General features: G+C 42.6%; 3 protein-coding genes across 3 annotated transcripts; 1 reads left to right on the forward strand and 2 right to left on the reverse strand. All coding sequences in view use genetic code 11, as the record gives it.

Annotated features, from left to right (window-relative positions):
• Positions 1–236: 236 nt before the first annotated feature.
• Positions 237–6123, reverse strand: EGR_02636 (Cullin-2; the record flags this gene model as incomplete). The annotated part of the gene is made up of 11 exons (XM_024491885.1): positions 237–488; positions 564–659; positions 2218–2658; positions 3525–3758; positions 4056–4209; positions 4277–4470; positions 4551–4675; positions 4848–5007; positions 5295–5417; positions 5456–5546; positions 5804–6123. The coding sequence occupies 11 exons, from the start codon at positions 6121–6123 to the stop codon at positions 237–239; spliced, it is 2190 nt and encodes a 729-aa protein (XP_024353700.1).
• A 299-nt stretch (positions 6124–6422) lies between these two features.
• On the forward strand, positions 6423–13780 carry EGR_02637 (Cancer susceptibility candidate protein; the record flags this gene model as incomplete). Its single annotated transcript, XM_024491886.1, has 18 exons — positions 6423–6439; positions 6641–6768; positions 6803–6891; positions 7143–7247; positions 7281–7421; positions 7465–7536; positions 7582–7720; positions 8097–8383; positions 8624–8735; positions 9297–9701; positions 10112–10184; positions 10275–10464; positions 10645–10761; positions 11287–11631; positions 11855–12268; positions 13094–13249; positions 13362–13463; positions 13643–13780. 18 exons carry the CDS (start codon positions 6423–6425, stop codon positions 13778–13780), a joined length of 3030 nt encoding a protein of 1009 aa, XP_024353701.1.
• A 131-nt stretch (positions 13781–13911) lies between these two features.
• EGR_02638 (NADH dehydrogenase [ubiquinone] 1 alpha subcomplex subunit) lies at positions 13912–14623 on the reverse strand (the record flags this gene model as incomplete). The annotated part of the gene is made up of 2 exons (XM_024491887.1): positions 13912–14104; positions 14538–14623. 2 exons carry the CDS (start codon positions 14621–14623, stop codon positions 13912–13914), a joined length of 279 nt encoding a protein of 92 aa, XP_024353702.1.
• Positions 14624–15251: the final 628 nt, after the last annotated feature.

The raw sequence follows: 15251 nt of genomic DNA on the forward strand, positions 1-15251 counted from the left end.
AGTAGGGAAAGTAATAAGCCAACCACACACAGGATCTACGACTGGAATACCAACAAGTAACATTACCACGTATACTTTACAGAGCATTATACTCGCCAAATTTCGTGCGAGTTGAGATGTTATGAATGAAAGGCTTGCAATGTACGTAAAATGACCTATAAATAGCAGTGATAGCAATATGTTCGTGACAGTGCGGTCTCTGGTATCACGGAGGGCAGGAGTGAGATGGTTCTAACTCAGGCCATATAGTTATACTGGTCTGGATCGTTGGGATTGCGCTCAAGATAGCCCTTTTCAATCAGTGTCTCGATGCAGCGTTTGATTAGGGAAATATGGGGCTGGAAACGTCCCTTAGACAGTGCAATGACGCCCTTAACGAGGTCGGTGTGCTGACACGTCTTGAGCCCCTTCATGATGCGCACGATGGCGGCCTGGGTGAAGAAACGGCGATCTTCCTCCACTTCCTTCTCCACTTGCTCCACCTCCTCCTAAAAGTTGGACAACGATGAGGAGATTCAACGGGATTGTTCAAATCTCATGCATTGCACAAATACAACACTCACCGTTGCAGTGTTCAAAAGAGTTTGGGGGGAATAGAGGAACTTCAGCTTGGTGTGCCGACTCGTAAAGCCCCTATTTAGTGTCACAATTGCGTCATCCTAAAAGGATCCACATAAGTTTCAGCAGAATATTAGGCAACAAAGAAGCAAGACTACCCAATTTGTTCTAACATTATTACTTAGAGACAATTGCTTAAGAATTTAATCAATTTCATAAAAGCAGTCGGCTTTATCAGCTTTGCAACGCCCACACCAAGGATAGGCAGAACTGTGAACTTCACTGTAGCAGGATAAGATGTGAATGAAAGTATGAGCAAGAAGCTGGATGGGAAGGTGTATGATAAAAAAGGGATTCTGTAAGCTGGGAATGTGATACACTGAGTTATATCTACCTAACGAAATTGGAAAGCTTGGAGGCAGAAAAATGAGTCCCTGTTAAGTCTGAACAATCCTGATTTTTAGATTCCCAACACACCTTTGGAACTATAATCTCCTAGCACATCGGTTTTACGACCATCTTTTGGCAAAACCGTAGTGAAGCCAAATGAAAGTTGGTAACTTCGAATTTGGCTGGGAATCATAATCTTAAATGTAAGCAGACCGAAAATAAGCCACAGAATTAGAAGCTAGAAGTAAACCAGAGTTATTAAAGACTCATGCGACTTAAAAACGGCTCATGCAAATGCTTGAAATGAGCAATTGCCCAGCCACCGGTTTGCAATGCACGTTCCAGATTCATGTCGTCCACTACATTCTCTATACTTTGATAGTTTATCAAAACTACCACTATGTAAGCATTATTTGGATAGCTCGACCATTTAAAGATCGGATGAAGGGGGAACGTAAAGACAGTGGTCCACAAAGGGAAGCCAAGAAACCAGGGGTAAACCCTATTAAGAAGGCTGGAAAGAGCCGGCTGAACTAAGAGCTCGGCAGTAGTTGCAAATATCTCAAAGGCGTTTGAATGTACGAAAACTGGGCGAGGAAGAGTAATAATAATAGAGGAGATGAGTTCAGGCGAGGCAAGAAGTAATCGGTGGATCACAGACGACTTTTGAAGATTCCAGTACCGTTTGAAAAGCAAGTCAGGAAGAGACAAGTAGCACGGAAATGGACCACACTTTACCCTTAATAGCAAAGTCGCCTCCACCCTTGTTCCACAACAAGTGAGAAGCACAACTTCTCTTCACCCATCTTGCATTATCAATTACATTTTCGTGTCTTGCACAAAATGTGCCCAGTTTTCAGCACCTAACTGCGTGTTCTTCACAAATAACAGAGGCCACGAACATGATTTAAAATCACCCTAACTTGTAGAATGCAATGGATGCAAATTGAATAACTCATAAAAGGAAAACACTATTTAGGATGTCAAATGAGAACAAACGCATTAGAAACCAATGGTTGAGTTGATAACTACTATAGCAGAAGGACAAGCTACACAAAAGAGAACTCAACGCAATTTAAGGACATGTGTGCAAATGATAACAAAATTTTAGACAACTTCTGGGACTGTAAAATTGATTTAGAGGAGTACGGTACCTCAATCGGGCTTAAAAAATGCAAGACGGAGAAGAACCACTCGAACTTTCACCATCCAAAACATGTAAACTGAAGAGCCGTATAAAGAGGCTTGAATGTGAGTCTTTCAACTCACTTCAAAGACAGTGGTGGGATTGAGTCCATCGGGGTACAGAAGCCGAAGGAAGCCCGCTTCAATGAGGGGCGCCACAGCCTTTTTCATGATGTCCTCCGGAGGCGTCTCAGTCTCGTGACCCTCCACCTCGGCGGCAGCAACTGCCGCAGCGCCCGCATCACCCAGAAGACCGGTGCGTAGAGCGCCCAGAGTCATCTGGTCAACGTCGCGCGACTCGAAGAGCATCATGGTGGCCGCGTGCAGCGCCGTCATGACAAGAGAGTAAGGCCGGTCGGCGTAAAGGAGGCGCACCTCCGCGGTGCAGGAGGAGAGCACCCAACGCAGGTTGCGCCCGGTGTAAGACGTAGAGTAGAAGGCCTCAAAGTGCTTCAAGAACTCGCTCAACTCTTGGGGCGGGGTAAAGACTATGCTGCTCTTCGTATTGATAGGCCAGGCGCTTACCTGTCGAAGAATAATTATTCGATTTGCTGCATCGGCTTTCTCGTTTGGGACCTGATTACTTCAGGCTCTCATTTATTTAGGCATTATTAATTATAATCCAATCATTAAGATGCTTTTGAACATTAAAAGGAAATTATACCTCATGGGATTCGCAAGTGCAAAGAATCGTATTAATCAATCAACACTTCCATATGTCATAAAAACATGACTACAACTTCTAAACGAAGCTAGGCACAAAATTCACATATTGAAGGTGGGAAACATGCCAACTTCACGAAGTCAGTATATTACCTGTAATCTGAAAAACCTGCAATTAATCGTGTTAATTCATCAATCTAGTTTATCTTTGAGCCGAGTACTGCATTTGGTTGGATGGAATTTAGGAACCGAAAATGCTTATGTGCTTCAACATGGATATGTCTACAGTTGGGAGTAACAGCAAAAGAAGCAGCCGAAGTTATTATCGAACAGTTAGTCTGATTCACCTACAAATGAAAGAATTACTGCACATCATATACGATAGGTGGAAACATGTAACCAAACAAAAATTCGCAAGGAGAAATTCCAAAATCTACTGCTACTTCACAATCAATGAGGGAATTACACGGTTTTTTTCAACCAAACATAATGCTTTTAATAGGCAAACATTCACCTTTAAGGAAACTTTTTATCCCAATTCAACGATCATAACAACAATTCAATTGCGTTGGGAATTCAACTCATCAGCCCCCGACCTCCACTAAACTTTGCAGGGGCTAGATTCGAGCGATTCCATCATTATCACCAGAACCCTAATATCGAGTGACCAACATTGACAGCGATAACATTAACGTGAGCATAAGTGGCATATCTGCAAGGAAACTTACTGTGAGCACGTGACAGTGATGCGAAAAGGGGAAGGAAAGGCTCTTCTCGCGTAGGTATGTACGAAAGTTGTTATTCATTCCCTCGGCCAGTTGAATGTCCGCGTACATGCGATGGAACTTGGACGTGAACTCGTAGCCGCACACCGTATTCAGTTTCGTTATTGTCGACTCCTCTAATTCCAGCAGGGTGGAGGGATTAAAGAGTAGGCGAAAGCACAAACTTCTTTGATAGTACTAAGATACAAAAAGCACATAACAAAAACAAATTTTAATTTGGAAAAAAAATAATAGTGCCTTAACTCGATACGTTCTCATCATTAAAGGTTACACGGATGACCTTTGGATGAAACATGCCGCGGATGGACAAAACGATTTAGTAAAGCAACCTTATGGACGGTGACCAAGTTATCATTGAAGTTGACAAAACAAATGGCTCTCCGTAGAACAATGACTGGGGTGGAGGCATGCGTACAACTATTCCACCATGTGCAAAGAGCACTAGCTAAAATACCACCGTTTTTTAAGGTTTACCTGTTTGAATACGTCTTTCTCCTCGATGTACTTGAAGAGGACAATGGAGGCGGAAATTTTATCTTCCAGATCAGCGTCTGAGTAGCGCTTGTCCGTTCGTCTCAACAAATCGTCCATATAGCGGCAGATGTATTGAGCCACGCGAACCGTATTTCTCCAAAAGTTAATGTTACGATCAACTACAGAAAAAATTCACGCACAGGGAGTTAGAAGAAACTTACCGAGAGGAAAAAACTGAGGTAGATGACGCCACTGAAGCTTGCGACATAGGTGGAGTGGCTGAGTTTATGGCCTGCTCAAACGCCCTGTCCATCTCGTTGCGGTACGTACAGGTTCCATCAAAAACCTCATCAATGAGCTTGGTAAAGTGGTCTCTTGTTAGGAGCAAGTTGTCAACGAAGTATGCTGGAGCCAGCTTTGGGGAAAAAGGGGGAAAAGTTGCGATGCTCTCCTCATTCAAATGTTATCTAGCAACAATGGAAATCAATCACCTACCGCACGATCAGACGGTATGCGGGCAAGAACGGCATTCACCTTATCCTTCACGTGTAGACCGAAGTACTTAATCAACTCGGCACATTGGTTGGTTGGTGCGAGGAGTAGGTAGGATTTGCGTAGCACTAAATCGAAATACAACATCCTAACAGTGGCAAAGAAAACACGTTCAATGCTGTCGTAAGCCAGTGTATAAATGAATACCATATACACCATTCGATTAATTGGAAAACGATTTTGAGTTAGTGAATTCAAGCATTAAAAAACTAGATCGCAAGGCGTCCAATAGAAGCTCACCCTCCTTATTTTCCGTCTGTACGAAGTCAGCAACGTTAGAGTTGAGAAATTCCAGGTGTTGGTGAACAACGATTTCGTGGAATAGGCTGATTAGGTGGTCCCGTGAATATATATAGTACTTGGTCGCCCTACTCGTTTCCTCGTTGAGGAACTTTAAGGCCTGAATCCAGAAAAGGAAAAACATGGATATTTTGAGGCCAACTACATAAAGAGGGAAAAAATCAAAACTACATATTGATTCACTCACTTTTAAAACGAGGAAATATTATCAACCAGACCTCAATCAGAAGCTCAAAATTTAAAAGGTGGATATATGCAAAAACTACCTATGTATCAAAACAGGCACGTAACTCCGATTTCATGCGTATTATTCAAAACTCATCAACAAGACTAAACATCTCAAAATCATCGCCATAATAGCAATCGGACATTTGAGATGCGGCTTACCTCAGAAATGTAATCAGTACAAGACATTGAAGCAATAGCCTTAGCTGCCCAATTCGAATAGCAAATCCGAGATTCTTCTACCAAAGGACACTCAAACAAATTTGAGTACACGTTTAGTGCAACCTACAACAAAATAAGCAGTTTGTTGTAAAAATAGTAACCTTTGTAAGTCCTTTCAGCTCATCAACACGAAGGAAGGACTCGAGGCAAGGAACAATACCATCTTGGTGTGAAACAATCCCTAAGCGATCACTAACCACCATAAATCATGAAAAAGAAAATCACTTTGAAACTTCTGCAAGAAGGCACGCGGTAAGTCGACAACTGATAGAGTCAATTAAGCAGGACTTCCATAATGACAACCCGAGCTGCAAAATTTCCATGTTGTGCTTTTCAGCTGTAGGAAGTGCCTCGCTGTAACACATGTCAGCTTCCGATGGTCTTTTAGGGCGAACATATTGACCATTGAAAAACCTCAAATATGAAATATAGTAAAACAAATCAAATACTTAAACAGATTATCCAGATCTTGTAATCCGCGACGGAAGACATTCCAGTGGTGGTTATAGATTGTGAGCAATGAGGCAACATCAACGCCTGATATCTCATTCAAAATCTCTGACAATCTATCTTTTAACAGATCCGTAACCGCATCGTATAATCTGGGCGATTGAGGATCAGGACGAGACACGCACAAGGCATAGACATCACTGAAACTTTTATACCAGATCGTATTTGGAACATATTCACATCGGATCAACTTGAAACAAACATCTCCGAGTTCCGTCCATTTGGACGCAAAATCAACAGGAACCGCTCGTAGCGTCATTGAATGATAAACCGACAGGTATGAAACAGCCAGATGATACTATGGGCTATTGTAACACCCACTGCCTATTGGCTTGACCCCAGATTAATGGGCGAGCACATTGGTAATTTCTGAATTTTAGTGGAAAAAGTGCTTATAGTAGCAGGCCGTCAACCTTTATGCTTTGGAGTAAACACTCCTGAAAAGTCATTTACATGATGTTGGAGCAACTAAGTACAAAAACTGTTTTCCCATCTACAAAAACGCATGTAATTAAAGCAAAATTGCAAAATGAAAATAGCACTTTGACCATGCAAAAGATGCAACAAAGCAGCAGGTACCTCTTACTCAGCTTTTAAAAATTCCCAGTTTATACTTGCAAAATGCTTTTGTAACTAAATCTCTTATGAACAAGCACTTCAAGATCCTTATGCCTGCGTTATATCCTCCTGCTAAAGGCGGTATCTGTTTATGGAGTTACCATTCAGAGTTACTTTTGAAATATATATCATTATGTTGAATTACACCTTTTGTTAAGATGTTCTACTAAGGTCGTGAAATATTCCAGCTTGGTAGCGTCGTTGCCGCATTCAAGGTTGCGTCAGCTTAAGGCGATAATGCCTAAACTTACTCATAAGGAGGAAGAAGCGAGGAAAAAAGAAGAAGGTAGATCTAATAACGGTCTTAGCTTGATGACTAGAGAGGAGGCTTATTGCGGAAAAGGAGGCAGCATCAAAGGCTGCTGCTAAACTGGCTGAACTCCAACGTTTGCGAGAATTGGAAATTGCGGTATACATATTAGATAGGCATTGGGGAAGATTTTCCAGATTCATTACTTTTTTTCCGGTGCGGTTAGATAGTTTATGTTGGTCAGCTTCACTTTATTAACTCTACCAGGAAGTCAAACCTGAAAAAAATCCTAGGTTTTCGAAAAAATCATGACAGCAACATACTAGTTAGGCGGTTGTTTAATCAGGTTCGTTTATCAAACTAAATTTTTGTGACTATATAGTAAGTATCTTGTTTATTTTTTTTAACAGGAGATAAAGTTCCGGAAAGCAGAGCTTGATGAAACGCGCGAACTGCTATCGAGGCACCATCAAGCACTCGATAAAATTCAACGTGAGAGGGCGGATGACTATATTGTAAGTGTAGTACTCCTGCGTTACCCGTTTTAGTGGTACAGATACCTTCTTTGTGATGGTCTGCCAAATCCTATCATTGAAAGGGAGATCAACACCTACATGAGTCTCTGGCGGACAAATGAGGACCGTATTTCCATGGAAGACGTTATGGTTGATAGTGTAAATGCCATGAAGGTAAATTTTGCTGTATTTTTTGACACCATCTTTTTTAACACAGCTCATCGATGAGCTTCAAACACTCATTGCAGATTTGGACGAAAACTACTCTGAGTTAGAAAGATATCGTAAGGTTTGTTTACACTACACTACATTGTAAGTAATTTATCTCTCTTAGGTCATGCAGGAGTTGCGAGAACTTGTTCAAGAGAAGGTGAACAGAGCATGTGTTGAAACTCTGACTAAAGCCAGCCACTATGCTGATCCAGAAACTGCCAACTTGCAGAAGTACTGGCACAATAATTGGCTCTCTCTGTGTATATGGGGGAATCTTTCAAAAAATCCTAGGTTTATTTAATTTTTCTTACTGGTTCGTTAGGATAAGACGATACACTTTTGAGGAGACAGGCATTACCTTCAGTATTCCCCGGGTCCTCACGTTATCGGATTGTGCCTTTCGAATTGTTTTTATGAAATTTGACACTTATTCTGTGACCTCACTGTCATACCGGCCCAGGGTATATAACGGTTCAGGTAGGATCACGGTGCTAATGAAATGTGTCTAGCCAATTTTTAAAAGATTGTAATCATGTTCTCTACTTGTACACCTTTTAAAGTAGTTTTTTAGAGCAAGTTATCGATTAAAGCCGCGATAGCTTAAATTAGCAGATCATTATGTTATCCAAAATTTAGGTAAGTTGTTTAGTGAACTGGCCTTGTGCAAAATTTTTACAGAAGAAAAAGTGTCCTCCATTACCACCATTGAAGGTGTTCGAAAAGGCGTGGCGGACAGTGCGGTAGCGGGATTGAATGGCAAGCCAACAGGTGCGGAGGACGGGAAGGAAATAGGGATGGCTGGGAAGTTGGAGGTGAAAGAAGAGAACATGAAAGAGGAGATGCGAGCAGCGGGTGAGATCGAAGAGATGCAGAAGCCTGCTAATGGAACTAATGCTACAAAAGTCGATACAAAGTCCTCCGTGGTTAGTTTGTTTTTCTAGTCATTCGATGCATTCCTTTCATTCTTTTACCTCATAATACACAATGATGCATAATGAGACTGCTGTATAAAACACCTAGCAAATCATTGGTATTTGGCTTTCCTTGTTCTGTACAACAAGTTTTTTTCCATCCTGTGGTGAAAAAATTATAATTGCCTTTGTTTAATTGCCGATACGCATAAATGTATTGCGGGACATCATCCATCCTGTTTTGTGCATTAGAACATTTTCGACCTTTTGATCGAGGAGCAGAAAGAAGGGGTAGTGGAAGAAGAGCATAAAGAGGAAGAGAAGGTTGTTGAAATACCAGAAGAAGATCGTGCGGAAACTCCAAGTAAATTAAATTCCTCATCAAGCATAAATACATTAGTTAGTGAACTTTCCACATTCTGTTTCCGTTGTGGCATATTATAGAAAATATTTAACTTACGAAAAGTACATAATTTGTTCCCTTAAAACGCAAAATTTGGCTCTTACATCAAGTAATTGTATTCTTCAGCTCAAACGTCATAGGGCGTAGTGATATGGGAGCTTTCTTCTTATGAGAGCACAGAATGACTGAGAACCTAGGGGCATGGTTGGCGAGAGTTGATGTTCTGATTAAAGTTGCCTTAGTCTCAGTGAATGACATGCAGAACCATTTAACTATTGTGCATTCTGACGGTGTTCTACACAGATTATCCAAAAATACTTTTAAAAGGTTTTAAACGGGTAATTCCTAATGTGGAGACTTTTCCACATTATTTAACAAGGATGTGTGTAAACAACTTGGGGTCTCACATCTTATTAGGTTATTCCATAATACTGAAGCCTATCAAATCACCCATAGCTGCATTTGGGACAAATTGTATGTGTGGATCCCCACCTGACTCCTAAGACTTGTGGTTGTCCGTAGCCAAGCCACTGTGGAGTCCTATTCCCCTGCCGGAGGACGCAATCGACCTCTGCGACTACCACGTGGTGGGTGGCGTCTTCCAGTTTGATCTGCTCAAACTTCCGCGTCAGCCGCGCATGGGTCGGGGATGGCGGTGGACCAATTGCGTCGTGCCTCCCCTCCTCACGCCTTTCGAGTATATAGTCGATACGCCTCAGTTGGAGGACGAGGAGACAGAGACAGAGGAGGAAGGAAAGGCAGAAGAGGTAAAAGAGGGGCTGGAGGGACAAGAACAGGAGGAGAAAGGTGGTCAGTCACAAGAAGAGGGGACTGAGCAAACGGTCGCGGAAGGGGGAGAGGTCACTGCTGTCAACACCGATGGAACCAGTGTGCCCGTAGAGCTTGATACTGACGCTCCCTTGGATCGTAAGTCCGTAAACATAGCTAGTTTATTCGCACTAAATTTTCAACTGTGGAAAATTATCGCAATCCCTGTACTACAAATGCTGGTGGCATTAACAATTGAAAGCAGGCTGAGGTAAGATCACAAATGAAATGCTTAAACATGGAACTATAGCTAAATAGGTTAGGTTATGTTCACTCTATGGTAAATTTGATAGGGATTCAGTTAAACCTAATCAGAAATTCCAAATTGAGTTCGCGAATTTCCCCTTTTAAATCTTCTCCAGACCATGTTACTCATCTTTTTGTAAAGCTTACGCCTCCGTTTTGATAATTAAGAAGTGGTTAGCTTCTATTATTTAATTTATCATTTATGTATTATTTTTGAACAGTAGTAAGTTCTTTCATCTGACTTCGGAAGTGTCTATTTTCAGTTCACCCGTCTGCAACTAGCATAAAGCGGATTGATGCTCCAGAGCCGAATCCACCCGTGGAAGTTAAGCTACGGTAAATGTGATTCCAAATGTTATTTTGTTTGACTACTATCACTCTTGTTATCAATCGACCTTTCGGATGGTCGCTTTGTGTTGCCTTCAGCTTGCCCGACTGCCTCATCATCCCTGAGGAGCCCGTGCTAGCTTGTTGGGATCCTGAAAATTTGATATGGCGAACCAACGGAGTTGTCATTAACCAGTTTACTCCAGAGCTAAATGAGATTTCCTTTATAACGGCCGTATTCGGTACATTTGCTGTCTTTCAGGACTTTTACCTGAACATGCCCTTCCAGGTAGTGTTTACACTAATTTGTGCATAAGGGAAATGTCTGTTTAATTTGAAATCTTGGATTAATTTTATTTATTTTCTAGTTTTCCGGTTAAGTGTTACCTTGGCTCTAGAAATACGAAACGCTTTTCGTCATAGATCCTAGATGTTTCCAAATACTGGAATGACTTATATTCTATTTCAGCACTGGGAAATGAGACCACTCCCCAGGAGGGTCATCAAGGCACAAACGGAAATAGCTGAGGTGGCGGGGACAAACCCTAGCGACAAAGACATGGAACCTCTACCTTTAGATTCTTCGGTAATTTCATTTACAGATGTTTTTTTCTGAAGCCCTGCTTCTTTCGTGTTGGTACTCCAAAATGCGAATTTACGGGCTACTCTTTGCTTGATTTAACTGCCTTGTGATATGAATGCCAGATAATTATTTTAGTTTTATTTATTTTTAATTTCTGGTTAAACGTGATTTACTCTCTACGAGCACCCACTTCACCGTTTATTTGCATGAAGATGCATTCTTCAAAATGAGCTTCATTTTTATAACGCTACTGGTTTTATTTTGTCACGGCTCCACTCACCGAACCCTCAAATAAATATTATTTGAACACCCCTACCTATGTTCTTCAGCACGGAGGGAATTGCCAAAAACTTATCTTTTAAACTTCCTTTCTGATCAGTTGGCATTATCGAGGAAACGTTCAAAGTAGTAAGTTACTGAGTATGGGTGTAATGGATTGGAATGTCATAGTGCGGATTTTGTCGAGCGAATTGTGGCTTAGTGTTCTACAAAATTATTGCGGATATATTTTGGTATTCCATTGGTTAGGCCCCACCGGAGGCAGCTAATACGGCACAGCAGCCACCGCAACGAGCCTCTCAAACGAACTTGGCACCTCAAGCACTGCCACCACCGCAGCCGCCCGTATCGGTAGCTGCAGCGGCACCTCTGGAGATCGCGGCGGCGGCAGCGAGGGGCGACGAGGTGACAGTGGCCACTGCGAATGGGGGTGCGGCGGCAGCGTCCCCGTCACTCCATCCGCCACCGCAGATGCCGGCCCAACCAGACGCCCTCGGGCCCCTAGACTCCATGGGTGTGCCAGATGAGATTTTCCTCGCTGACAAGACCGAGGCTGACCAGTGCCTCATTACTATCACCGGCGCCTATATTCGTGTACGCCATCCGACCCCTTTTTACGGTTCCTTTGTGTTCTCTGCCATATTTACTACCAATAATTACCACGTAACCATGCAACTCTAGCTCCTCATGATCAGAATAACTGTAAAATGTATAAACCAGTCATTCCATCGTAAGCAAAATGAGAAGTCGGCGTAATCTTGTGTGATAATTAGGCTAAGGTTTTCCCAATAATATATGGATTATTTATCCTCCCCAGGTCCATCTCCATGTGCTGGACGACCGGGTGGCCATTTTAGCGGAGGACCCAAAGGCGATCCTTGACCCCTTGAAGATGGCAGAGGAGGAGGCAGCAGCGGCAGCAAAAGCGGCTGGAGTGGCCACGGCCCCTACCGCCACCTCCGATGAAGCCGTTGATGAGGCCGCTGTCACCACACCAGCCACTGCGCGCCGACGTCTCGGCGGTGGAGGAGCGGCGGGACCGCGGGCTAGTAGGGTCGGCGCAGCCATCGGCGGCGCTGTCACTGACGAGGGGCTCGGTGGGCAATTGGAATTAGAGCATCTCACGGGGCGGTGGTTCACGCCCGACGAGCTCACCTGTGTGCTCACGGCCTCGGGAGTCAACATCTTTCCCCGGCCTGACTCGGGCACGCGTGTTGAGTGTATTGAGAAGGTTAATTTTTCTTGCAACTGGCTAATTGTTTCAAACTGCCTACAACTTGTAAATCAGCTTACTCATGTGCCCAAGGGTGCTCTCGAGGATAATTCTTTTGGATCAAGGCAACTTCTGCATGCACGTCTAACGCTCAAACGATCAAATAAATTAATGCCTTGTGGGCGCCTTAAAGTCAGTCTAATTTAGAGGAATTTCATCAGACATTTTGAGGAGTGAAATACTGTTGCAGAGAGCCATCTCAGTCGAGAAGTAATAAATAGTATAAATTAACATCTGCCACCTTTCGATACTTCAGACTTGGACAGTAGCATGCTACAATCGCTAACCTAACCCGTACTTGCGACCAAGAAGCACTGCTCCTCGGAGTTTACCGGTCCGTAACCTTAAGGCGTATCCGTTTTAGCCTTCTCAACTTTGTGCATTGCTCTTAACGCAAATGCTAGGCTGCCTTGCATGAAATATTGGCTTCATTGAGACATCCTGGGGAGTTATGCGTCTACTTAACCTGCCTCAATCGACCTCGCGCTAGTCGCTGTTAGCAACAAAGCGATGTGCCACAACTAACCTCCATGCTCTGAAACGTGGCCATGACCGAAATATGGCATTTATTGAGGACTTTCAACTATGTAATAAATTTAACCATTGTATTGCAACGAACAACGCTGAGGATAAGACCCCAGTAGTAATCTTCGCCAGCTTATCACCTAACAGCTAACAAACTTAGCTAGGCTTGATTTACGGTACTATCTTAGCATTGTAAACGCCCTCTACGGTTAGGTTGCGGATGACAAAATATAATTGACCACTTCTTATATCTGCCAGAACCCACTGACAGAGCAGAGGTTGTACGAGCAAATGGCCCTCCTGAGCCCAGTGATGGCCTTCGGGTGGTCTCATTGGAACTCGGCGTGCCAGGATCCCAGCAGCATAATTCTTGTCGGTGCCGAGCATCTTGACGAGGACGGACCTGTCGACGAGGTAATCAGCTACCGTCTCTCATTCCAATCATACCAGTATGACTCAGATCTTCACTGGAAACCATGCCGTGTTTGATTGCATTCCTGTCAAATTACGCTCTTACTCTTTAAAGGAACGTTGGAGAGTGTACCTGATGAACCGGAAATACGTCTACCAGCTGCAGATTCCTGAATCTGGGGACAAATTTAGGCCTGACCCGGAACCAACTCTCCACGTAAGGCGCGCTACACTTAACCATCGGTCATCTTTCATTGAAAATACCGCAAAACTAGCGTATATCAGCAAGAAAATAACCAGAACCGATGTTGCAGCATCTATCCTCTAACGTTTCTTTTCAAATAGATTTCTAGAATTTGTTTCAGCGCCTTAAGCAGGATCGCCTTCGCTTTTTAGCGTCATGCTGATTTTTACCACATGTACATGGAGATCGGATCAGACAAGGGGAAAGAACGTGTTCAAGGGATCCAAAGCCGCTACTTCAAAACCGTACATCGGATTCTGAAAGCAATAAGACTACCTGTTTTTTCATAAATAAATACTACTGCTTCTTGGCCAACCTATCACCCATTTTAGCGACAAAACAAACATGTAATTCTATTCACCTACTATTCTCCAGGACACTTAGATAGGGGATGGAAACTGTACAACTAATAAGAGTACGATTAAGCCTTCGCAAGTTTGCAGATCTTGTCCATTATTTCAGTGGGAGAGGCGTTGTCTACCGAAACAAATGACTCCTTGCCGAAGCCGTATCTGGCGTAGATACGAGGGCTAATTGAGTTGCCTTCGCGCAGCATGAACTTGACACCAGGGTTGCTGTTCCTCAAACCCACATAGCTCTTGCCAATGAACTCTCTAAATAGGTAGTAGGAGAAAACCGTTTAAAATAAACGAGGTCGCATAACCCAAATGAGTCATCTCCGATCCACAGGAAAGTGTACGACGTTGACGAAACGTCATGTGAGATGGGTATAGCGGGGTTTGACAAGAATAAACTAATATAAGGCAACTGGTAGAAATCAGTCAGGTAGACGTTAGGGGTTATTGATACATCTACTTCTAAATTGTCTACGAAGTACTAGCAATCCATAGATACAAACGAAGTCGGTCGTGCATCAAACTACAACGGTAGAAAACGGTAAATGAACAATACTTTCTCGAATCGTGTTTTGCATTCGAGAAAAACACAGGTTTAAGCAAAATGAACCACGTTAAAATAACGTATACCAACTCAAACCACAGTGTCACTTCACTAAAGAAAGGAAAGGAAAATAACGATATTAAGTACCTTACTCCTGCGCTTGATGCATTAACAGGTGAAAAAAGAATTCGCAACTCCTTTACAGTGCTCGAGAACCTAGGCACAGACGTCATCACGACAGATAGCGAACACCAAAGCTTCTTTTCTCTTGATCGATTTAGCATTTGACTATTCATCATTAGGTCCCAACTTTAAAAATACTTCAACGCAACAGTATTTTAAATTAGATACTCCCCTACTTTCATACACAGCAAAAAGGAGTCCAATGATTTGATATTTTAGTTAGATGAGAAGGATGCTAAGTGGACGCTTGAGCAAGTTTAGGCTCTACTTTCCTTTGTAGCATGACTTTCCCTAGACCACTCTATACTTAAAGGACAAAAGTCTTGCCATCCTAATGTAAGTTATTACAAATCCAGGGAGATTTCATGCATTACTCGAGAACTCAAAATGAAAGAGATGTAATTAAATGCGTAAAACATTAAGGCGATAATCAAATGCACAAATAGGTTTTGTTGACTGAGGGACAAATTTATGAACGAAACGTCACTGGTCTTATTCCGACAGAATTTGTCTACACAGCTATACCTTCAGTAAAACCCCGCGTACACAATTTGGGTTCATTTAGGCATCCAAACACTTATTACTATTTTCTGCTACAAAATTTTACATCGCATGAATCCTACAGTGAAAAATCTTTCAATTTTCTAAGTGGGTCAAAATATACCCCGCGCAAGCCAG

Source organism: Echinococcus granulosus, assembly GCF_000524195.1.
Source record: "Echinococcus granulosus chromosome Unknown EG_S00012, whole genome shotgun sequence".
Lineage (NCBI taxonomy): Eukaryota > Metazoa > Platyhelminthes > Cestoda > Cyclophyllidea > Taeniidae > Echinococcus > Echinococcus granulosus.